At 46.6% G+C, this 22,243-nt stretch overlaps 12 protein-coding genes across 12 annotated transcripts; 7 read left to right on the top strand and 5 right to left on the bottom strand.

Moving 5' to 3' along the window:
- Positions 1 to 232: 232 nt before the first annotated feature.
- N7483_009410 (ferric reductase family protein) lies at positions 233 to 2,286 on the top strand (the record flags this gene model as incomplete). Its single annotated transcript, XM_057092837.1, has 5 exons — positions 233 to 833; positions 894 to 955; positions 1,023 to 1,614; positions 1,677 to 1,838; positions 1,889 to 2,286. The coding sequence occupies 5 exons, from the start codon at positions 233 to 235 to the stop codon at positions 2,284 to 2,286; spliced, it is 1,815 nt and encodes a 604-aa protein (XP_056944011.1).
- A 1,010-nt stretch (positions 2,287 to 3,296) lies between these two features.
- N7483_009409 (isopenicillin N synthase family dioxygenase) lies at positions 3,297 to 4,303 on the top strand (the record flags this gene model as incomplete). The annotated part of the gene is made up of 2 exons (XM_057092836.1): positions 3,297 to 3,568; positions 3,628 to 4,303. The coding sequence occupies 2 exons, from the start codon at positions 3,297 to 3,299 to the stop codon at positions 4,301 to 4,303; spliced, it is 948 nt and encodes a 315-aa protein (XP_056944010.1).
- A 369-nt stretch (positions 4,304 to 4,672) lies between these two features.
- On the bottom strand, positions 4,673 to 5,502 carry N7483_009408 (putative EF-hand calcium-binding domain protein; the record flags this gene model as incomplete). Its single annotated transcript, XM_057092835.1, has 2 exons — positions 4,673 to 5,388; positions 5,442 to 5,502. 2 exons carry the CDS (start codon positions 5,500 to 5,502, stop codon positions 4,673 to 4,675), a joined length of 777 nt encoding a protein of 258 aa, XP_056944009.1.
- Positions 5,503 to 6,053: 551 nt separating this feature from the next.
- On the bottom strand, positions 6,054 to 7,553 carry N7483_009407 (O-methyltransferase family 2; the record flags this gene model as incomplete). The annotated part of the gene is made up of 5 exons (XM_057092834.1): positions 6,054 to 6,216; positions 6,292 to 6,818; positions 6,868 to 6,918; positions 6,981 to 7,259; positions 7,308 to 7,553. 5 exons carry the CDS (start codon positions 7,551 to 7,553, stop codon positions 6,054 to 6,056), a joined length of 1,266 nt encoding a protein of 421 aa, XP_056944008.1.
- A 498-nt stretch (positions 7,554 to 8,051) lies between these two features.
- N7483_009406 (zinc-binding alcohol dehydrogenase family protein) lies at positions 8,052 to 9,155 on the top strand (the record flags this gene model as incomplete). Its single annotated transcript, XM_057092833.1, has 2 exons — positions 8,052 to 9,108; positions 9,139 to 9,155. The coding sequence occupies 2 exons, from the start codon at positions 8,052 to 8,054 to the stop codon at positions 9,153 to 9,155; spliced, it is 1,074 nt and encodes a 357-aa protein (XP_056944007.1).
- A 708-nt stretch (positions 9,156 to 9,863) lies between these two features.
- On the top strand, positions 9,864 to 10,730 carry N7483_009405 (putative short-chain dehydrogenase/oxidoreductase; the record flags this gene model as incomplete). The annotated part of the gene is made up of 2 exons (XM_057092832.1): positions 9,864 to 10,061; positions 10,122 to 10,730. 2 exons carry the CDS (start codon positions 9,864 to 9,866, stop codon positions 10,728 to 10,730), a joined length of 807 nt encoding a protein of 268 aa, XP_056944006.1.
- A 160-nt stretch (positions 10,731 to 10,890) lies between these two features.
- Positions 10,891 to 11,931, bottom strand: N7483_009404 (Zn(II)2Cys6 transcription factor domain-containing protein; the record flags this gene model as incomplete). Its single annotated transcript, XM_057092831.1, has 1 exon — positions 10,891 to 11,931. The coding sequence occupies one exon, from the start codon at positions 11,929 to 11,931 to the stop codon at positions 10,891 to 10,893; it is 1,041 nt and encodes a 346-aa protein (XP_056944005.1).
- An 856-nt stretch (positions 11,932 to 12,787) lies between these two features.
- Positions 12,788 to 13,591, top strand: N7483_009403 (putative exosome complex subunit Rrp46; the record flags this gene model as incomplete). The annotated part of the gene is made up of 2 exons (XM_057092830.1): positions 12,788 to 13,123; positions 13,181 to 13,591. The coding sequence occupies 2 exons, from the start codon at positions 12,788 to 12,790 to the stop codon at positions 13,589 to 13,591; spliced, it is 747 nt and encodes a 248-aa protein (XP_056944004.1).
- A 1,811-nt stretch (positions 13,592 to 15,402) lies between these two features.
- Positions 15,403 to 17,028, top strand: N7483_009402 (putative NAD+ kinase Utr1; the record flags this gene model as incomplete). Its single annotated transcript, XM_057092829.1, has 2 exons — positions 15,403 to 16,462; positions 16,520 to 17,028. 2 exons carry the CDS (start codon positions 15,403 to 15,405, stop codon positions 17,026 to 17,028), a joined length of 1,569 nt encoding a protein of 522 aa, XP_056944003.1.
- Positions 17,029 to 17,809: 781 nt separating this feature from the next.
- N7483_009401 (uncharacterized protein) lies at positions 17,810 to 18,538 on the top strand (the record flags this gene model as incomplete). The annotated part of the gene is made up of 1 exon (XM_057092828.1): positions 17,810 to 18,538. The coding sequence occupies one exon, from the start codon at positions 17,810 to 17,812 to the stop codon at positions 18,536 to 18,538; it is 729 nt and encodes a 242-aa protein (XP_056944002.1).
- A 698-nt stretch (positions 18,539 to 19,236) lies between these two features.
- On the bottom strand, positions 19,237 to 20,199 carry N7483_009400 (GAF domain-containing protein; the record flags this gene model as incomplete). Its single annotated transcript, XM_057092827.1, has 5 exons — positions 19,237 to 19,347; positions 19,406 to 19,802; positions 19,902 to 19,906; positions 19,991 to 20,095; positions 20,197 to 20,199. The coding sequence occupies 5 exons, from the start codon at positions 20,197 to 20,199 to the stop codon at positions 19,237 to 19,239; spliced, it is 621 nt and encodes a 206-aa protein (XP_056944001.1).
- Positions 20,200 to 20,571: 372 nt separating this feature from the next.
- Positions 20,572 to 21,206, bottom strand: N7483_009399 (uncharacterized protein; the record flags this gene model as incomplete). Its single annotated transcript, XM_057092826.1, has 2 exons — positions 20,572 to 20,954; positions 21,011 to 21,206. The coding sequence occupies 2 exons, from the start codon at positions 21,204 to 21,206 to the stop codon at positions 20,572 to 20,574; spliced, it is 579 nt and encodes a 192-aa protein (XP_056944000.1).
- Positions 21,207 to 22,243: the final 1,037 nt, after the last annotated feature.

Genomic DNA, 22,243 nt, shown 5'->3' with positions numbered 1-22,243 from the left:
GAGATTGACTTTCATTTTCTCCACGCGAAAACCATTCATTCTTATTTATTCTTTTCTTCTTTTAATACGTCCTCTTAATCTTCAAGAATCGCGCCTCTCCTTTCTTCCCGGTCTATGCGTCCGAGGAGTTGTTGGACATCCACGCTTGTGGGACGGTTGATAACGGCATATTATTCGACGCTTTCCTTCCTCCCCCGATCTATATACTACGGCTCTCCATATACATGACAGGATGGGTGTTCAACTCAAAGGAAATGGCCATGGAGAGCCGCCCATGAATCCAGAGGTTGCGGTTCCTCTCTTTGTTCTCGGGGGAATTGTCGTTATCATGTTCCTATATCGAAGTGTGATTCGGATTCGCCATCGCCGACGCTCAAAAACAGCCTTGCAGGTGGATGATCAGACTCAAATTTCCCAAACAAATGGCCTCAATGCAAACTTGAAAAAGCATATTCTGTATGCGCCGCTTTGGGGATCCCGCCACAGTCGAGAGTTTCGGTTTCTTCGCCTGCATATGGGTTCACTGCCCTTGCGGCTAGAACTGATTCTCTTGATTGTTTATATCTGTCTCAATATCGTGTTTGTCATCGTGACAGTGGACTGGTGGGAGGAATTTTCCATGAAGATGTTTCAATTGAAGTATGCTGCAGGTCACCTGGCTGTAATGAACACGCCAGGTCTCGTCTTAAGTGCAGGACGCAACAATCCGTTGGTGGCTATGCTTGGACTCTCTTTTGACACCTTCAATTTCATGCATCGTTGGGTTGGACGCATCATTGCAGCAAATGCTATCATTCATATGAGCGCTGTGTTGGCGAACCAGGCTTACGTCAGTAGGTGCTATCCAGATTCACAGGTCGATGATCAAATCAAAGCTAACAATGCGATTTTAGATGGGGTGGATTACATTCTCTATACCATTTGGCAGCAATCGTTCTATATCTTCGGTCTTGTGGTATGACTTCATTCACAACACAATTGATATTGTAGGATGACAATTCTGACAATCCTGTTTCATATAGGCGCTCCTGGGATTCGTTTTCATCGTCCTACAATCTCTATCACCACTCCGTCATTCCTTTTACGAGCTATTCCTTCATTTACATATTGCTCTGGCTATCATGTCCTTCGTGGCTCTATGGTATCATCTCAAAAATCTGACGCAACAGCGAGTGCTTCTGGGAACCCTGATCTTGTGGGGTCTAGATAGAGCTGGTCGACTTGCAATCCTTATTTGGAGAAATTGTGGCAAGCGCCGCACAACCGCTACCATTGAAGCTCTTCCAGGCTCAGTTGCAAAGGTTGATGTGGAGGTCTCACGTGCTTGGAATTTCCGCCCTGGTCAGTATATGTATCTCTATATGCCTTGTTTAGGGCTGTGGACATCACATCCATTTACCGTTGCTTGGTCATACACAAGAGAGTCGTCGCTGGATCTGAGCGAGAAGCGTAGCTCAAGTGATTCCTTTGCTGCACTTATTGGTGGTAATCAGACGACTACTATGTCAGTTTTGATCAAGGGTCAAGATGGGTTTACTAAGAAGCTGCTTCAAAAAGCGGAAAACTCGCCCGATGGAAGAATTCAGGCAATGGCGTTGGCAGAGGGTCCTTTCGGTACGTATATTAACCCGAGCTACGATGTCTCATCCAAGGAACTTAAGCTAATATCTTAATAGGCGGTATTCATTCATTGGCATCTTATGGAACTCTGCTACTGGTAGCTGGAGGCATCGGCGTTACACATGCAATGTCCTACTTGCATGAGGTTGTCACCAATTTCACATCTCGGAAAACGGCAACACGAAAAGTTCATCTAGTTTGGATGATCCGAAGTCTTGGTAAGACTTATCCCTTGACATCGGAAGATAGATTTACTAACATCTCTTAGATCACTTGACATGGATTCAAACATGGATGCTTGACATTCTTGGACACGACGCGCTTAACACGTCCATCGATCCTCAGGGAGACACGTATTTCCAGTTCCCTGGTCTCATGCTGTCTATTAAAATCCATATTACTGGTCATAAGGAGAGTGTTGAGGAGTATCTTCCAGCAGCCGAGACTCCGTGGACGGAGTGCGCACCTTCCAACGTGCCTGTGGCCGTTGAATATGGCAAGCCATGCTTCAAGAAATTATTGGAGAATGAAAAAGCAGAGCAGGTTGGTGCTTTGGCAGTCAGTGTCTGTGGCCCTGGTGGTCTTGGTGACAGTGTTCGTGAAGCCGTTCGTAATGTACAGGGCGAGAAGACAGTGGATCTTTTTGAAGAAGCCTTCTCGTGGTGATTATAACGGATTAAAACCAGGCTGGTCTGGCGTTGGAGTTATCGTAAATATGTTGAATGTTTTAGCTGAGATGAATGCTAGTATATTATGAACAATCTATATCTATTGAAATTATGATGATATCAACTTGAACTGGTAGTGGTCAACTGGAAATGGCTCGGAAGTATGTACGTGGTAGGCTCCAGGGAGAACCAGACACTGCCAGGTGCCCAGGTGGCAGATGCGATTACTAGGACTGCACATGTGTGGCGTGAATGGATGGAATTTCAGGATACTCGTCAGCCGATCTGCTCAGAGTCTGGTATTCAATTTCACACGGAGCGATGATCTATTCCAGATATCATTATTTATGACAAAGGCTTCACACTCTCGGCTCTCCTCGGTATCCCATACCCAACCAGCAACATCGCACAGACCATTAAGAGGTTATTATTTTGTAAGATTACCCCACGCTCAACCCCACAAGAAACAGGAACTGGCAATTTCCTGGCTTTAGACGACGATAGTGGCTGAAGCCATGCCGTATAGTGGATCCCGAAGCGGTATTTGCCGCTGTTGCGCCCTGAGCGGCAAGTTGAGTCTGTAGGCTCAATCAAATCATTCAACCTATTGGGATCCAATATGGAATCAATATCGTCTTCTTCTCATCCGCTGCCAATCCCCTGGGAACTCGATTTGTTGCTACAGTCAGTCTTCTTTTCGATGTTTAATAGGCCAGCAGAGTCATGATTCAATGTGACGGGCATGTCGTTCATCTTCTCCCCTGGAGACTAACCAAGGAAAGCAAAGAAAGCAAATTCTGCGATGCTGATCTTAATTCAAGTTGTTCGGTTTCTCTTGTTTTATTATGACACACGACCACCCGCCGCCATGGGGTCAGTCTAAGTGGATCTACGAATTGGAGACCTAAGAATATGAAAGGAATTGGACTCAGTGACCACATGGCATATTTCCCTTTGGTAGCCTGAGCGACTTCCAAATTCAATACTTGCGCTAATTGCACAGAAATCATGACAACCACCTTCTCTTCTTTACCAATTGTCGATGTTGGGCCTCTTGGAGCTCCCGGTGGAGCATCTGAGGAGGAATTGACGGCTCTCAGCGAGCGTCTTTACGATGTTTTCGCGACAACAGGTTTTGCATATCTTGTGAATGTCCTTCTCAGCTACAACCATGAGACAGTGTTCAATATTTCGCGAGAATTCTTCGCACTTCCAGAAGAGGAGAAAATGAAGCTTGCCAAATGGTCCTTTCGACTTGACCAACACAACACTTACCGAGGGTCAATACCATTTTGCTATATTTCAAGAGAAGACCGATACCGATGAAAATAAATGGTAGATATTTTCCCACGCAACCAGAGTTAGCGAACGACAATCTGAAAGAACGCTTTGAGATGGGCCCCATGCAACCAATCCGCACGCGATCTACATCGCCTTCCTCCAAATTCAACTTGACTGAACCGAATATCTGGCCCGATACGACTATCTTCCATAGGCGCTCTCAACTAGAGGCTCTCTACGCCGAACTACAAGCCCTCACTTCTAACCTGCTGTCCCTCCTGGCGACCTCGTTGGGCAAACCAGCAGATTATTTCGCACCCTATCTGGAAGATTCCCTAAGCACCCTGCGACTTCTACATTACCCGCCTGTAGCATCTACTGCCTCTGTTTCTGGATCCACCAATTCAGATGAGGTCAAGCTCAGTAGTACACCACATACCGATAGCGGCATCTTGACTCTGTTGCACCAGGATTCAACTGGTGGGTTGGAGGTGCGCAATTCCACCGGTGAGTGGATTGCGGCTCCGTATATCCCGGAATCTCTCGTAGTCAATATCGGGGATCTAATGGCCAAGGTCTCCGGTGGACGCTTCGTCGCTACCATGCATCGGGTTCGCGCCCCTGCGCTGAATGCATCCGCTTCAGCAATAGGACGACAGAATGGTGAGGCTGGAGCCAAAGCTCTTGGACGTATCAGTGTTCCTTTTTTGAGCTTGGTGAAAATTGTTTGGTAAAGTCTGTGGATGGTGATGAGGGATTCGTTTTGTATGGTGAGCATGTTCGTGCGAAGATGAAGACTTGGGTGGAATTTCAGGATGAAGATAACTAAACTTTTTGAACTCGTTTAAAGACTGGAAGTATAGTTATAGAAAGTCCATTCATTGCTTTGTACTGTTGAAAGTACAGTTACATGGGATCAATTCTAGTCAACCTGTAAATGCCCGCTATTAAACGCTGTCACCTTGAATGTTTCTATCGCAACAACCGAACCATACCATGTAGATAATCCTCCAGCTTTCCAATATTTCTCTCTCCAGTTTATCAAATCAGTTCTAATATAACACCACGTACTTGGACTCGCCACCACTGAACGCCTGTTTGATTTAGGACGCCTGATCTATAGCCCAGTTGAACAACTCCCCAATCGCACTGCTCACAACCGATGTGCGAGGAATTTCATGACCGCCTCCATGGTTGAATACTCGACGGTTTTCAGGATTGCAAGCGCCAGATAACTGCAGCCCAGCGAGAAATCGAGGATCTTTAGATCCATAGACATGCACAGTTGGAATCGAAATCTGAACAGGACCCTTGATCTCATCTCTTATTTCTTCCTCCGTGAGACCTTTCTCACTGAAATCACCCTTCCATCTCTTCCCACCTCCTTGTAAAATTGCCTCCGAGCTAGCCATTACACCCAGTGCCATTCGTGATTGTTCATCGCGCTCCCGAATTGCGGGGGTAATGATAAACCCAAGTTCCGTCATAAAGGGTAATGAGAGGCCGCCGCAGTGAAAGATAGCTGCCTTGAAGGGAAGTGGGAGATGAGGCGTTTCCAGCTCGTGTAAAAGAAGGTATGAAGAAGCGAGGACATTTCCCTGAGAAAATCCCATCACTACATCATATGGACCATTTTGATCGATGTAGTTTCGTAGCCAGTTAATGCCCGCGTATGTATCTGCGGGCGTGGTATTGTCCATAAATGAGTAATAAGGAGGAGGATAGAATAGATCGATCCCTGGTGCGGCGTTTGAATCTAAGGGTCCATCTACCCAATCGAATTCGATGTCTTTTCTGGATATTTGCGACCGAAACGATGCTAGGCGGGGTTAGGTGTCGGTGGCTTTTTTGGAGGGGATCATCCTTCCTTACACGTCTGCGATTTGAAGATCGAACCGCTGGTGCCTTTTCCATGAAGACAGAGAACTCTCATATTTATTTTGAAGATGGCGCTTGGATGGTTGAATTGGTGTAGGAGGAAAGTTCTCTTGAGTGAAATATTGCGAATATTTCAAGTTTGCTGACGGTGGATACACACAAGGATTCCAAGGTTATTTTGGGGGCCATAATAAGCAAATCTGACTCGGATTATTCTCATCGAAATTCAAAGGAAATTGTGAAATCAATAATCTAGAGCATTCTCTCGGTGATTTCGGACTGATTCAAGTAAGGGACTAAATATTATGCAGACCGACATTTACATTTGTACCTCGTGGAATTCGGGATAAGTGGGGGTTTATGACATGGCATCAGCTCAGCGTTAAAGTAGCGATACTCGGAGTATCCAGATGTCTGCATACTATAATAAAACTATTGGTGATCGAGTAACACTAGTAGTGATTCAGAGTAAAGAAATTATTCAGCTGAGCATCAGAATGTTCTAGACCATGGATCCTGGACTCCGTACTCCGTTCATCCTCTACTCGTACTTCATGTATACTCCGTACTCCGTACTAGCATTGACTTCAGACGCCATGTGTCTTATCATCCCTCCCATGTGACCTCTAAGATATGGAGAATTGATCCTTCCGGTTTATATACATGCATTAGTTTGAATCGAGGGTCCGTGTCCCGAAATAGATGGTCCCAGTCCAAGCGTGTACGCTCTTGGGCATTCGTGAGAGTAAACATATACAAGTCGTAGTCCCTAGTCTCGGTTAGCTTTAATTTACATTTCGACAATTACCTATATTTCGCTAGGAAGAAGTATTAGAACACATACCTCGATTCTCGCTCCAAAAGATAATGGGCTTCTCCGAATCCAGGGATGACCCGGTCATTGAGAATGATCTTAGCACCCGGTTTTAATGCAGGAATTAGCGCTTTGAGAATCTTGCGTGCATATGTATTCGACCAATCATGGAGCACATGTCGTAACAAATAAATATCTGCATCCTTCACCGGTTGCTCTTGAAAGAAGTCATGCGCTTGGAACCGAACCCGACTTTCGAGTTCTGTGGGGAGCATTTGTTTTCCCTGTGCCACATATTCAGGAAGATCTTGGACAATGCATTTCACGCTGGGGTTGTGAGATGCTAGTGCCTGGGAAATATGACCAATGCCACCACCTATATCAACGACTGTGGTCTCACCATCATTGAATGGGAAATGATCGATAAGATATTTTGGTGAGAAGCCAGGTAAACGGTTATGCCATGCCATCGCTTTGGAGAATATGGCTGCTCGCTCTGGCGTGTTGGCCACAGCTGAAAATACCGGTAGATCTGTTGAATTATTAAAACTCCAAGCCTATTTCATGTCATTAGTCACTGTATACGTGTGCATGCTTAAGACGTACACTATCTTTCGGCTCTTCTGAATATCCATTTTCTAGTAAAAGTTCAGGGATCTAGGGAAAGACTTCATTAGTAGTGAATAGATGGGATATTGGAAGTGTTGAATAAAACATACTCGAAAAGCAGCTGGCATCGTCTCTCCCAGCCCGAACAAGCACCAATTCTGCATCCCCTCATTTTCCGCAAGCAACTGTGAGCTCGCAGTATGTATAAAGTAGTCAGGCCTGGACTGGAAGAAGACATGGTAAGTGGCGGCATGCGACATAAGTCGACGGACAATATTCTCGTCCATCTTGATCTTTTTCGCCAAATCGGGCACAGAAATTCCCTCCTCTGGTACATGGTCATGAATCTTCAGTCGGACGATTGGGAAAATACTCAAAGATGGATTTCGCTGTAATGATCAGCATGTTGAACAACTCGAGCGACTTGGTTCACCTACAGTCTCTGGACTGAGATGCTTGCTAGGTTCGGTGAGAAGGTCGCGAAATTCATCCAACAAGCAGGTCAACTTCAGACACATAGACATCGCAGCAGTATCCGCTTCCTCCAAATCACTTCTAAGAGCAGGCGGTAACCCATGTTCAAAGGTCGGCTCTGGTTGATTGTGTTTCGCGAGTTTATCTGCTAGAAACCGAGCAGCCTCACTGATTTCTTCAGCTCGACTGATAAGATTGGACCGATCCATCTTGGAATTATGGTCGGATTGTCGTCCAGTATCAGATGTGACAGTCATGGTAGAAAGTGACGTGGTCTCGCAGGTTCTTGCCCTCGCAGATTTATGGGGAAATAGTTGTTTCCTTATATTGGCATACTCACCTGCAAGGGTTGTTGATCTAAATCTGATACATCACCACATGTCCAGGTGAGCATCGGGCAAGTACCGCCACTGACCAATAAAGTCTTCTGAACTTGGTAGATCGATTAGTCTTACATTCGTCTATTTTAGGTTGTACGTCGTACATTTCCCAGATTTTCTCTTTGGATCGACTCCTCATCCGCATTTTACCAACATCAACCCACATCCTCAATCTCCCACTCCCTGGTCAATAATATCGGAACCTTTGCATTAACATAAATTGCAAACATAAAGGACTGATCATTTTATACATTGTGATTTTTCTTCAGCTTGTCATTTATATTCCTGCTCTACCAACCTCGTACTTACCGGGTACTGGTATCAAGCATGACTACCCAAAAGGCGATCGTAGTCACCCAACCCGGGACGGTATCTCTGGTTACTGATCGACCGATCCCCGCTTTGCGCGATGACATGATCCTTGTCAAAACCGTTGCTGTGAGCCTGAACCCGGCCGATTGGAAAAGTATCGAAGATTTTGCTCCGCCAGGCGCATTGGTGGGAAATGACTTCTCTGGCACCGTTGAAGCCGTCGGTCCTGGTGTCAAAAAGGCATGGAAGAAAGGCGATCGTATCTGTGGAACATCTCATGGCTCCAATATTGTTCAGCACGAAGATGGAACTTTTGCAGAGTACATTGTGACCAGAGGAGATATTGCAATAATGGTGCCTGACAACTTGAGCTTTCAAGAGGCTACCACTGCTGGAGTTGGCATCATCACTATTGGTCAAGCTGCGGCCAATCTGAACCTCGCTTCACCCACAGAGCCCATCACGGATGCGACGCCTATCCTTATATATGGTGGTTCTACCGCGACCGGAACTCTGGCAATTCAATATGCGAAGTTGTCGGGTTACACTGTCATCACTACGTGCTCCCCGCACAACTTTGATCTAGTGCGAAGTCTCGGGGCAGATAGTTTCTTCGATTACAATGAACCAGGCTGTGCGGCTGCGATTCGCAGACTTACAAAGGATAACCTGAAGCTTGTCCTTGACTGTATTTCATTGCAACCGAGTGCGAACTTTTGTGATGATGCTATCTCTACCTCGGGCGGGGAATACTTGGCTCTCTTGCCGGTAAAGATCGAGCGGGAAAATGTGAATGATCGCGGAATTCTGGGGTATACCAGTCTCGGCGCAGCCTTCAAATTTGGAGACATTGACTTCCCAGCTTTTCCCGAACACAGGGCACATGCAGAGAAGTTTGTTCTTCTGGCGGAGGATCTTATCCGAGGAGGTAAAATGAAGCTTCATCCGCATTTGGTTGGCGAGGGTGGCTTACAGGGTGTTTTGGAGGGACTCAAACTTCTCAAAGAAGGCAAGGTCAGCGGAAAGAAACTGGTATACAACGTTGAGGAAACTCCTCAAGTGCTTGAATGTAGTATGCATTTATGTGTATCATCATCTTCAGTACTTGTCCAAGCATGAAATGAATAATGAAGCCTATACTCCGTACAAGTCTATGCAACCTTGGTATCTGCTCCTCTGAAACCAGTAATGATTCAACATAATTTTAAGTTTATTTTTCATAAAACTGTTGTTTTTTTCTTAATGCTCCTTATTTTTCCCACGTTGCATCCACCCTTTTCACTGTAACTATGACCCACGGGCCACATGTACATGCGCTTCTACTCAAATCCACTCGGAAGAATATTCATGCTGGTTCAAGTTATCAAGCTCGCGTCGATCAAGTACCGAGGCGAGATTTGCTTTGATATCAGGCACCATGATTATAAATTTCCCAAATTTTACTGGCTTGGAAAGAATCTTCCAACCGATTGATCCACTATAGTTCCCTGGACCCTGTGCGCATTACCGTTTGTAGTTTAACCTCCATCGATGTGGCGTCGAGAATGCAAACTGATGCAAACTTCTGAGCTGGCAGAAATATTGTCAACTAATAGAATCATGATATACTTACACCGCTATCGTCGAATCCGGTTTAGTCTCCGCAGCTTCAGCATCAAAGCCGCTTAGCTCAGCATGTACTCTTGGGGAATGACATTTACCATTGAAAAGTGTGGAATGCTGATGGGTATATAAAATGGATGCCATGTGTCTCACAGATGAGAAAAGAATCATTCTATCATCTTCCCTCTTCACTTCATCCATATATTGATTTCTTGAATTCTCAATATGCCATTCCAATACAAGAAGGTCTTAGTTATCGGTGCCACATCTGGCATTGGCAAGGAGCTGGCCAACAAGTTTGTGGAGAATGGAACCCCATTGATTATTGCCGGCCGAAGAAAGGAGAATCTCGATGTTTTTGTGCAGCAACACGGTGCCGAGAAGGTCAAGTCCAAGGTCTTCGATGTTATGCAACTGGACCAGGTGTGTACTCCATGATCTTGAATGCATCACTTTTTCTGGAATCTAATCGTTTGGAAACAGATCACTCAGTTCGCTTCGGAAGTTATTGCTGAGAATCCGGATCTGGATTGTATCTTCGTCAACTCTGGCATCCAGCGGCCCTTCGATTTCTCCAAGCCGGAGACCGTCGACCTGGATATCTTCGACCAAGAACTCATCACCAACTATACCGCGGCTGTTCGTATTTCGAAGGCCTTCATTCCTCATCTACAGAAGCAACAGACCCAGACTGCTCTTGCTTTCACCACTTCCCAAATGGCTCTCGTCCCCATGATGCGCTGTCCCAATTATGGTGCATCCAAAGCTGCCCTTCACCATTTCATCCTTGCCCTCCGAACTCAGCTGAACGATGGGCCTGGCAACGTTAAAGTGTTGGAGATTTACCCGCCTGCCGTCCAAACGGAGCTACACGATGCTAAGCACCAGCCCGATCTCAAGGATGGCCACTTGATCGGCATGCCGCTGCAGGAGTTCATTGATGAGGTCTGGACTCGTCTGTCCAATGGAGAGGATCAGATCGCCGTCGGTTCTGCCAATGACATCTACGAGGCTTTTGAGGTCAAGCGACAGGAGCTGTACCATCAAATGACGGAAATGCTGTCAGGTTTGATCAAGCAGTTCCTGCGGTAAACATGCCAAATCACTGAATTTTGAATTTGCTTTACATGTTCGCATAGACCGATTTGATATAGACATACCCTAGATGAAGGCTTTGCATTTCATATACATCACATCATTTGCATCAAATAATCACAATTATCTTTCATATCCACAGTATATGCATATAGACTCAAATGGTATATGGCTTTGGTGGAGGAAATGGTATCGAGGAAACCCTCTTCCCTTTGCATGCAGCTAGAATCAACGCGCCAAACGGGGGGACATTATGGAAACAACCGCTCTCCAAAGCATCAGAGTACCCATGTAAAGAAATCATGGAGTCCTCCGCATTCGGTGCGTCAGTCGCCCACGTCTCATCCGAGTCATCATCCCAAAGGTTGGTCCGTACATCGAAAGGTAGTGCATCCACAAAAGGTGTACGGACGGAGTAATTTCGCGTATCAAGAGAATATGTACTCTTCAGTATCAAGCTTACAATAATAGTTCGTCGAACACTCTCTGCTAAAAGCCAGGCATGTCGGCGGCTCAATGTCGGTGGTAGCTGAACAGGTGCCTGCTGCCATAATCGTCCTGCAATTCCGTCGAGCATGATACTGATATTCTCCGAGTACTGATCAGGATCACCACCTTTATTCAAAGCCAGAATACACTGCGCCAGAAGCAAAGCTTGAGAACAGCCCAATAACTCCTCAAATGACAGGGACTGATTAAAGCGACGATGCAGCTCAGCAGATCTTTGATGAAGAAGGGGAAGAAGATTACCAGGTGAATCTCCCTGTTCGGCTTGGATATGCAGTTTACAAAGTGCTTGCATGTCGCGGATTGAGGCAGGAAGACCAGAAGTATAGAGGTCCGGGTGGACGAACATTGTCTTGCAGCTTGTCGCAAAAGTGATCGGGAACGTGCGCAAGCCATTCACCAGGAATCGAATGGCTGCTGGGTCATATTCCTTGGGGATCTCCAGCCGGAGAGGGATATGTATCGTAGGGGACGGAGTGCTTGAGGTCCGGCTATGAGGGCTTGCTCGCTTTCTTGACGGTATTCCAGCACTATTCGTGACTGCCAGTGGTGCATTGATATACTCGCAACCTATACCTCTCATCTCGCATCGAGAACACCGTGGCGACCGCTGATCACATCTCCTCTTACCCCTGGCACATGCTTGGCATGATCTGCGTAGTGTAACGGCTTTCAGGCTAGTAGCGGGCATTTTGAAATGTGGAGAGGGTTTGCACTAGTAAATGAAGGTAATGCATAGGCTCAAGAATGCTCATGTGGATTTCAGGATTGGTCAGATTGATCATTCAAGCGGACAGTGCTGCCGCGCGTCAAGAGCTCACGCCATCGAGTCACGTGCATTCGCTGACGTATTATAAACATTTCAGTATGATTTGGTTGTCTGAAAAACATGTATTCCTTGTACAAGAGGTTGATGTGAAATCGAATTATTTTCGAATCTATAGAATCGCATCATTTACAGAGCTACTTAAGCTTATCATGTCGGCAATCGGCAGCTGAAATGCCCAATTATTGTGGGTCCTAGCTTATTTCATACGTAGTCGACCTCCAGGGCTTGACGTATACATCTTGGCAAGTATTATAAAAGTGCCTAAAATGGCTATGTATGTACGGAGTGCTCCATACTGCTATGGTATATGCGCAGACTTTTAACTCCCTATGGCTATCCACATGATACTCCAGGGCTATCCAGCCTGAGATTGATGTCAGATCTCAACATGTAGTGCTCCTATGTACTACTATTGAGGTTTTTGGAATCCCATACATATGTATGAACCGTTAAAAAGGTGAATAGACAAAAAATAACTCATCAAGACATAATCTTTCTAATTCGTTTAATCTCCACCTATTGCAGTTTACACAGAGAACTCCAAACTTGTTGCTCTTTTATAACAATAGGCGGTGACAGAGCGGCAGAATCTGTGGCAGCCAATCACTGCCCCACTCTGTTATTGGTCAAAAATCTCACTTTGAGCTTCATCTTGAACTTGGTCTCTCTACACTTCGTTTCACCTCCCCACTCTTGTTAATACGGACTCGATACCACAATGGCTGCGCCTATTGCATCAATCTCAAATGCATTCCGGGCCGATGGCTCTGCATCTTACAAGTGTCCCATCACAGGCTACCGCGTGCTCGCCGCTGTGAACGCTCCCGTTGAGCTGCCTGCTCGCAAGGGTGCTCTCAAACCCCAAGAAGCTACCGTTGAAGTTTCTATCAGACCTGGAAAGCTTTCTCCATCAGTTGTAGAGAAGTCGGCTGAGTCAATTCTGCGTCGTATGCTGAGCAGTGTGATCCTTCGTCGCCAAGCGGGCTACCCTCGTCGCGGTGTGGTTATCACACTGGCAGTGGTGGAAGGTGAGCCGGTAGGACGAACTGGCACTGTGAGTTTTCCATGGCCCAGCCAAGAGCAATGATTTTCGAGGCACTAACAGACACAGTATCTCCCTCTCATGCCAGCACTGCTTCATTCTTCTTTGCTCGCTTTACTTTCCGCTGCCGTTCCTCTGTCATGTACCTTCCTTACTCTCTTTTTCGCCGTGACTCGTTCGGGTGAAATTGTTCGCGATCCATCCCCAGCGACCACAAAAGATGCGGAGTCTCTTCATGTTATCAGTTTCTCCTCCACAGGGCGCACTCTGATGGACCTAGTCGAGGGGCCTTGCGATCTGGAAATTTGGGCAACGATTCGGCAACAAGCCAAGGATATTTACCAGGGAGCTGCGGTACCTGGTCCCGACGGCGATATTTCTATGGATGAAGAGTCGAGCAATGCTCCCGGTGGAATCATTCGTGAAACCGTGGAGGACCGTCTGCGCCGTGACTATCGCTGGGAGTTTGAGACATTATGAGGATAGTTCAATTCATACGACAAGGCAGTACATTTCAGGACCAGCGCAAATCGGTGATTATTGAAGGGGTCTCTCTAGCCAACAGCTTCAGATGACACAATTTCCGAGAGAGCAGGCCGTTCACCAACAATCATCTCTATCTCGGTCACGGTCCCTTCATCTAATCTCACCATACGAGGGCGGAGTGTGACGAGCATTGTGGCTTCGTCGCACAAACTATCACCTGACCGCCACCAAATTTACGAAGCACATTTCTTACCTGCTCTCCTCTGGGTCAATCGCTGTGACCCCTCGGCCATGAATGGATACACTTTCCTGGACTTGAGCATGCTCCCCCGGTTTTGCAAAACCTCGAATCGCCTTCAAGTGATGTCCACTTTCTCGCGAGCCAGCAGACAAAGGACTGAGCGGAGTTAATTGCACTGGATCGGATTCAACAGACTTACGATCTTAACCCCGGTGATTACCCAGAACAATAACGGTAGACATAAAGTGTGCTCCAATAATAGATAGAAGCTATTCCTATCTTAAAAAAGAAAAGTACTCTAGGGCTCCTAGCCTGCTTATCATCTTTGTTCATTGGTTGTAGTAGTTTCCCCTCTTTTAAGCCATAGCTTGCATCGTCTTATTTTTTAAGATTTGGCATAATTTCCCACTCCTTCGAGTCGATAATAATAGCTCACCGAAAAGGTAACATTTGATGATAACATGTATTTCCAATCATCAATATAATCTGTGTGCAAGATGCAAGACGCAAAATTTTGGATGTAGACGTCACTTCGCTTAGATTGGATGCCGCATCGCCGGTTAAGGGAAAGGAAGAATGGACCAAAGTACTACTAGTAAGGATTGATAATTAAATAATTTGAAAATTACCGAATAATAAATAGAGCCTACTAGGTAGAATGTGGTCTTCCTTGCTCTGGGTACATTCTTGATGAAATCACATCAGAGTTGCGGTCTGATTTCTCACCAGGGTAATATAGCAGCATACCCTCTACTAATATTCTACATATCATCCACATCAACTGCATATCTCACCGCAAATCTCACACAATATCCCTGTTCTTTTTCCCTCAGGCCAAGCTCACAAGTACCCTTGAAAGCCCCCACCGATCGGGGCGGCCCCCTAGGAGTTGATCCGAGCGCCGATATCCCTGGTCGCAGATCCACGGGGTTAGAAGACGGTAGAATCAAAGAAGCAAAAGCAAGTCCAAAATCATCTTATTTGGAAAGGCCCCGAAACAAGGCGCCTCACGCATTGATCTCTTCAATTTCCTGGGAAGAGAAATAAGGGCGTCCCAAAAGTTCCCCTTGTTACATCCGAACCCCGGCTTTCGCGGCTTTCGCATAATTCGCGACACACTGGGTCTCTTTTTTTTGGTCTTTTACTATCCCTCTGGAATCCTGCCGAGGACCAATCTAACTCATGGCGTCGCCCGGCAATAATTCACCCCGATCTGACAACTTACCCTCGACATCCGCGTCATTGCGCTCACATTTATCTCCGTCCCCAACTGCCAGCGCCCCACCTCCCCCGTCCACATCAACCGTCGGCGCGGCGCTCCTCCGCGATTATGCCCTCCACATAGAGCCCTCCCAGACACACGATATCCCCCCAACGAGAATCTACCCCACGAGACCCTGGCAGCGGCGCGCTGCCTTCCGACAAGATAGACTCGACACAGGAGGAGGCCGCTTGGTCGCTGCCCTCCTCGACTTTGCGCCGATTTCGTCAGAAATCCATCTCTGGACCTCGCCCGCAAAAGGCAAAGGCGCTATCCACCGACTGCATCCCACGACAGACCATCATGAAAGCCCTTGCCTCAAGAACATCTCTGTCCAATACCAGTCTCGGTTCCGGCTCGAACAACTCTTCGACCTCGACAAGTTCCTGGTCTGAGCTGGTCGCCAACAAAAACAATAGTGCCAACCAGAGCCCGCCCTCATCAGACGAACGGGAACGTCGGTGTAGCAATGCGTCATCTCAGCGATTATCTGCCGCGCTTTCCAACTTGCAACTCAATAGCTACCCTGCCACAGCTCGAATGGTGATGCAATCGCCATGTTATTTCCATCAGCGCTTTGACGATGCGGTTAACATTAAGAAAGTACTCGAGGAAATCGCCGATGATGAGTGGTTGTCGCATTCGCGACTGGTGCAAACTGCCACGGGGGTTCGAGAGGTATCAAAACAATTACAGCGACGGCCAATCAAACGCGCAGTTCGTAATGTCATGATCGTTACTAAGGCACGCGACAATAGTTTGGTCCTCTTAACAAGGCAGCTCGCAGAGTGGCTGCTTTCAACCCCGCGTTATGGAAGTGACCTTGGGGTGAACGTGTATGTTGATGCTAAGTTACGGAACTCCAAACGGTTCGACGCGCCGGGCCTCCTGCAAAAGGAACCACGGTTCACTCAGATGCTGCACTTCTGGACCCCTGATCTATGTTGGACGTCACCGGATAAATTTGATTTGGTTCTGACACTCGGAGGAGATGGAACGGTGCTGTTTACTTCATGGTTGTTCCAACGTGTTGTGCCGCCGGTCTTCTGTTTCTCTCTCGGAAGTCTGGGATTCCTCACCAATTTCGAATTTTCGGAATACAGGTCACATCTTAATGCTATCATGGGCGATGTTGGTATGCGTGTCAACTTGCGCATGCGGTTCACTTGTACAGTGTTTCGAAAGGATCGGAGTAAAGGAGCGGAGGTCGGGGCAGTTGAGGAGGGTGAACAGTTTGAAGTATTGAATGAAGTTGTAATCGACCGAGGGCCATCTCCTTATGTGTCGAATCTGGAATTATATGCCGATAATGAGCTGTTGACTGTGGTCCAAGCGGATGGCTGTATATTCTCCACGCCCACAGGTTTGTTCTGATCCTGATTGCATCCATCCTACTTCTCAAATCTAACAATTCATTTAGGCTCAACTGCTTATTCTTTGTCCGCTGGCGGCTCCCTTATGCATCCCTCTATCCCTGGAATTCTTCTCACTCCCATCTGTCCTCACACTCTCTCCTTCCGTCCGATGGTCCTCTCCGACTCCCACCTCCTTCGCATTGCAGTTCCAAATACTTCGCGATCGACCGCTTACTGTTCCTTCGATGGTAAAGGTCGTGTCGAGCTTCGTCAAGGTGATTATGTCACCGTTGAAGCTAGTCAATATCCTTTCCCCACAGTTGTCTCCGACAGCGGCGAGTGGTTCACCAGTGTTCAGCGCGCTCTTCGTTGGAACACTCGAGGTGCCGTTCAAAAAGGTTGGGATGGTGCTGCAGATGGTGATCCCGATCTTAACGGCGAGGAAGAAGAGCAATGGGATATCGACACTGACACTGGGCCTACCGGTACTGATAGTGGTATCGGTGCTAGTGAAGATGGCGATGCTTTTTCACCAAATCCCATGCGACGACAAATGAGCTTGCTCAATATGTGACCACTCCCCAACCATCCATAACCTCCTTCATATCTTTTTCCTCTTCTTGTTTTGTCATGACCATATATACCTTCCCATCGTTTTGTCACTGGCGTTTCTGCGATATACTCCGCATGTGGCTTGCATCCATCAAGACCATTTCACGGATAGATTCATGATTTCTTTTCCCCCCCTGTGTTGTTATGATGAGTTTAGATGCTTGAGCGGTCACTACATTACTTTCCCCTCGTGTCTTTCGGTGGACATGTACCTGTCAGGTTATATCGCATGGTTGTTCATACTAGACAGTCTCTACCTCTAATTACAGCGAGGCTTGCTTGTTTCGGGCATTGAACACTAGTACTGTCGTCCAGAGTTTCCTTCAGCCCTCTGAATAGTACATTCTTGTCTTTCGATCCCGAAAATATCCATGAATACCAATTATCCATCCCTCGCGATACCACGAAGATCAGCTATGACAAACTTAATAATAGTCGATGGCATACTGGTACCAGAGGACAAATTTCATTCAAGGACCGAAATTATATTCTAACTTGAATACTTAGGTTACTTCACATGTTGAGGTTCCATCCATGGAAGTCTTCATGTAACCTCGTCTACAATTCGATTGAGTTTTGCAGATCGGCATCTACACTGAAACGTGACAATCTTGGAATGTTTCGCTTTGATTAAGGGTCCAAATGAACTCTTCATCTACAAATATAAGAGTATTCCACATCCATCTCCAGGGCTTTATTCCAGTTCCATCACATCAGCAAAGCAACCCCTCCAGAACATCAAAATGAAACCCCCATCCCGTTTCTTCCAATCAGCCATCCTGGCCTCCATCTTCCAAGCCTCAGAAGCCCTAGTCGGTCTATCATGGAGTATATCCAATACCCCCTCAACAGGTCTCCAAGACATAACCTTCCCAATCTCCATGCCCAACGCACCCCATGTTTCAGGCTTCTACTTCGCAGAACAATTCAATTTCAAAGACCAATCGGATGTAGGATATACCGGTCTCCAACCTCGCGAGGATACCGAGTCCTCATCAGTCATCCACGCCGTATTCTCCAGTTTCATCAACGGAACCACATCCAGTGATAGTAACTGCAGTGATGGAGCAGATGGTGGTGCTGGGGTTAGTTGTTCTGTTGATGTCGATGCAAGCTATGCACATGGTTATCGACTACAAATTAAGAATACGGGTGGAACTACTTGGTCTGGAACTTTGATTGATGTCGTTACCAATGATGAAACGCATATTGGGGCTTATACGCTTCCTGAGGATTCTGGTGGCATTTTGGGAAGCCAGGTTGGCTTTGTTGAGTATTATCCCTGGAATTCCCAGGCTGAACATTCTTGTGCTGCTTTGCCCATGACTGAGGTTACCTTTGGGATTCCTACTACTGAGACTGGGGAGCTGGGGAGCTTGGATAAGCCTTATGAGTACGGGGATTGTGTCGGGGAGGCTGGATTTCAGACTGTGGAGACTGATGATGGGTATACCGTTTTTGTTGGGTTTTGATATGTCCAACTTCAAGTTGGATAGTCCTCGTTTGTTGATCTCGATTGTCTTTCTCTTGCAGTCCCAAAATTCGAATGTTCATATACGCAAGGTGAAGCTATGTACTCGGCTGACTAGTATTATTACTATGTTCAAGTTTCTTTACGGCATATCAATATCTACATAGTATGGGTGTCTTTCCTTATGGGTACACAGTGCAGACCAGTATCATAATCTCATATAGCATCTTGCTGGATACCACACCGACGAATATCGCACTTAAAAGATCGCAGCTTCATGCCTCGATCTAAGATCTTGAAAGTTCATGTTTGAAACACTCCACACGCTCGGACGCGCCGTATCACTTAGCACGGTCCTGGTCCCTGGTCCCTGCGTTAATTCCCCGCAACGCCGATCTTCAAGCTATGATCTACAGAGATTGAGTATAGGTCTTGCTATAATGTGCATACATGCTACAAGCGATACAAAAGAGAGTGGTCTCAAGATACTATTATTCACAAATAAATACTAGTAGCACGCTATCTTGTACATCAACTCCAATGAAGAATTGCAGAGATGAGCATATTTATGAAAAATTTCATGTATACTCATCGTCGAAATCCTGCATTATACACATCTTAATCATATTACCCGTAACACATAAGAAAGAAAAGAGAAAAGGTTTTTGGTATCACGAAGCATCTGTCAACAAATTGCAATTACCAATCACAGCTCTCAGCCAGGATCTCAGCCAGCTGCTCCAGGTATTTCTTATCGACCTCATCAAACCCAGAAGGGAGGGTACAATCGATATCAATAATAGCGACGGTCTAAAAGAGAAACACATTAGTACATTCACCTTCGCACACATCTCATTGAATGACTTACCTCGCCTCGAACAAGAATAGGAACCACAATCTCACTACGACTATCCGCATCGCATGCAATGTGGCCCGGGAACTCATGAACATCCGGTACGACAACAGTCTGCTGACTAGCAGCCGCTGTGCCGCAGACACCCTTTCCGAAACTAATCTGCTGACAAGCTGGTTTTCCGTGGAAGGGACCCAGAAGCAGGACTTGGTTCTCGGGAGAGGCGTATGTGGTGGAAATGGTTACACCGGGGATACCATCGCTGCCTGGCAATGGTGGGGAGGAGACTGGGGAGGCAAGAGCGGGGAATTTATCATCACGGATGTAGAAGCCGGCCCAGTTGACGGCGGAGGAAGGGGAGGGGAGGGCGGCATAGGCGTGCCAGAGGAGGGAGGAGACGTTGGAGAGGTTGCTATTTTTGTGGTTAGTTTTGGATATTCAGGTAGATTTTGCAGCTGCATAGGTGTAGCTGGTTAGGACTAGAGTGTGATTATAGTCCGGTATGTCTTACCTGACCTGTTTAGAAGAAATTCATCGTTAGCTGGTTCTGACGCGGGGTTGCGATCTTGACTGTTGGGATCGCGGCGCGGAGCTACTTACCCAATTGCGTTGTCCGTCAAGGAGACCCTTTGCTTGTGATAAGACCTGCTCGTAGATGTCGGCCTTGGAAGAACCAGGGAAAAAGTAGGAGGAGTCGGCGTGAGGCTAATTTTTTGTTAGCGGAGTTCTGATGTGATGGACGCTGGCGCCAATGTTCAATTGAATGCGCCAAGGGAAGGAGAGTCCGCGACACAAGAGTAACATACCATGATGACAGCAAGACAAGCAGATATTTGAAAGAGTAGAGGATAGAGAGTAGAGGATAGAGAGTAGAGTCGAGGGAGAGTTGAGAATTAGAAATCGAGATTCAATGTGGAGACTCGGATCAGCTCCGCCCAAGGGACCGTGCTTTAGCTCCGGGTTTTTCTTTGTTGGAATCCCGGTCAATTTGAGCGATTTTCCCTATGTCCCCATTGAAATGGGGGCGTGGTTAATTTCGATCTTGATTATCTCCGGGCGATATGTTCCCGAAAATTTCTCTGGGAAAACCTCATGAAGTCGATCTTTTTCTTGATAAGGGGTCATTGTAATCATTCATTCGTTAAGGAGAGCATGCCCATTGGGCACTTTGTGGCTCCGGATCATGACTCAGATGCAGGGGTGTAGATCTCCGAGCGCCTATCGGGTATTTGAGGTATTTGACGAGCGACATTGTGATAGCCGTCTTCTAGTTCGCTTTCGTCCGAGGGATCAACCCGCGGTTCATGCATTCCCAGGGGGATTAACGGCTGGATGCGTGCATTGAACAGCCGGTGTACCTGGTGTTTTTGAGCCAGACGACGAATGATCTGGCGAACCTCCATTTGGAGAATTGATCGCATTCGGGAGATCGATCGTGGCCGGATTGGAGAGGCTCGGCCTGAATCCAAAGCCTTGGAGCCTTTGATCCATCCATCGGCGTAGTTGGTGTTGTGGAATTGTTCTTGGACATGGATCTCGTCGGGGGTTATACGCACCACCGGTCCTATGTATAGTTAGTACTCAGTGAAGCATTTAGATGGACATGAGCTCGATTCCTACCATATTTTAGGTGCATTCGATCGATCTTATCTTCGAATGATTCAGTTCCCCATGCAGTAAAGTACATTTCGTATAGACCGGTGACAGATGCCAGCCATGGTCCCGGGAATTTGCTGAGGGGATGGATGTGGAGTCGGTAGATGGCCATCACCAAGCCATAGGCCACCACACTGCCTAAAAAGAAGCAAGCGATCATGATGTGTTTGATTCTATACACTGTAAGTATAGTTTCAAAAATGAGAATAATTTCTCTGAATCTGATCTCTCACGTACCAGTTGACCTTTATCTGGTTAATCTTCAACCCCGCGGTGGATGTTTCCGTTTGAAGAGTGTGGTGATACAGCATTAACATCCAAGCGTAAGTTATCAAAGCACACTCTTGTGTACAAATACGCAAGTAAATAAAAGGTAAAAAAGAGGAAGGGAAAAAAAGGATATTTGCACTCTTCTTTACACTATCTCGGACACGGGCCATTACTCCTAGGGCTGTCCCACATACAGAATCCGGAGTACAAGCATCGTGGCATGACCCCTATAAGCCAGGCTTATTGGTGGACCTCCTCCTCATACCGCCTCTCTCATCGACGCTTATGCATGGTGTGTCTGATTTTTTTGCTTCGTTTGGATTCCAGCCCCTTCATCCTTTGGAGATGGGGTCAATGGGTCCTAAAGAGGATCCACTCCTAGTGATCGAGGCCCCTCTAATGGCCCATCAGCCGGAGACCGCCAGGTTAGACCGCTAGTTGGCAGTGTCTATCTTTTACCGACTCCAGTCATTTTGTGTGATCCATCACTTCCAAGGTTTTTTAGTCAGAATCATGCACACAATTCAAAACTATCTTCCGTGATTCCACATTAGGGAAGTTGTGGCTCGGGAATTTCTGGCCCTCGTTTATTGCCCCATATTCAAGATGTGGTATGGTCAGATCTTGGAATTTCTATTTCTGTTCATAAGTATTTAAATAGAAGTATCAAGTAGGTACATTAGTGGCCGTACTATGTAACGACTTTATAGCAGCACATGTGTGTACTTACGTGTCAGCACTGAGTGGTAGCCTTTGGTTGAAACCTTACTAGGGCGTCCACACTAGGTACTACTATAAAATGTGCCCAGGTGGCAATGTTGAACTGTTTTCCATTTACCCGATGGAGATTCTCCATGCTGGGCCAAATAGGGTCAAGTTTCACTATACTCCCTACATCATGATGCACATATGCACATGTGGATGGCA

This window comes from Penicillium malachiteum (assembly GCF_028827825.1).
Source record: "Penicillium malachiteum strain IBT 17515 chromosome Unknown utg000004l:1.0-4883003.0:1.0-4884900.0, whole genome shotgun sequence".
NCBI lineage: Eukaryota > Fungi > Ascomycota > Eurotiomycetes > Eurotiales > Aspergillaceae > Penicillium > Penicillium malachiteum.
Note: the sequence above shows the minus strand (reverse complement) of the source record. Positions and strands in the feature narration are given on the sequence as shown.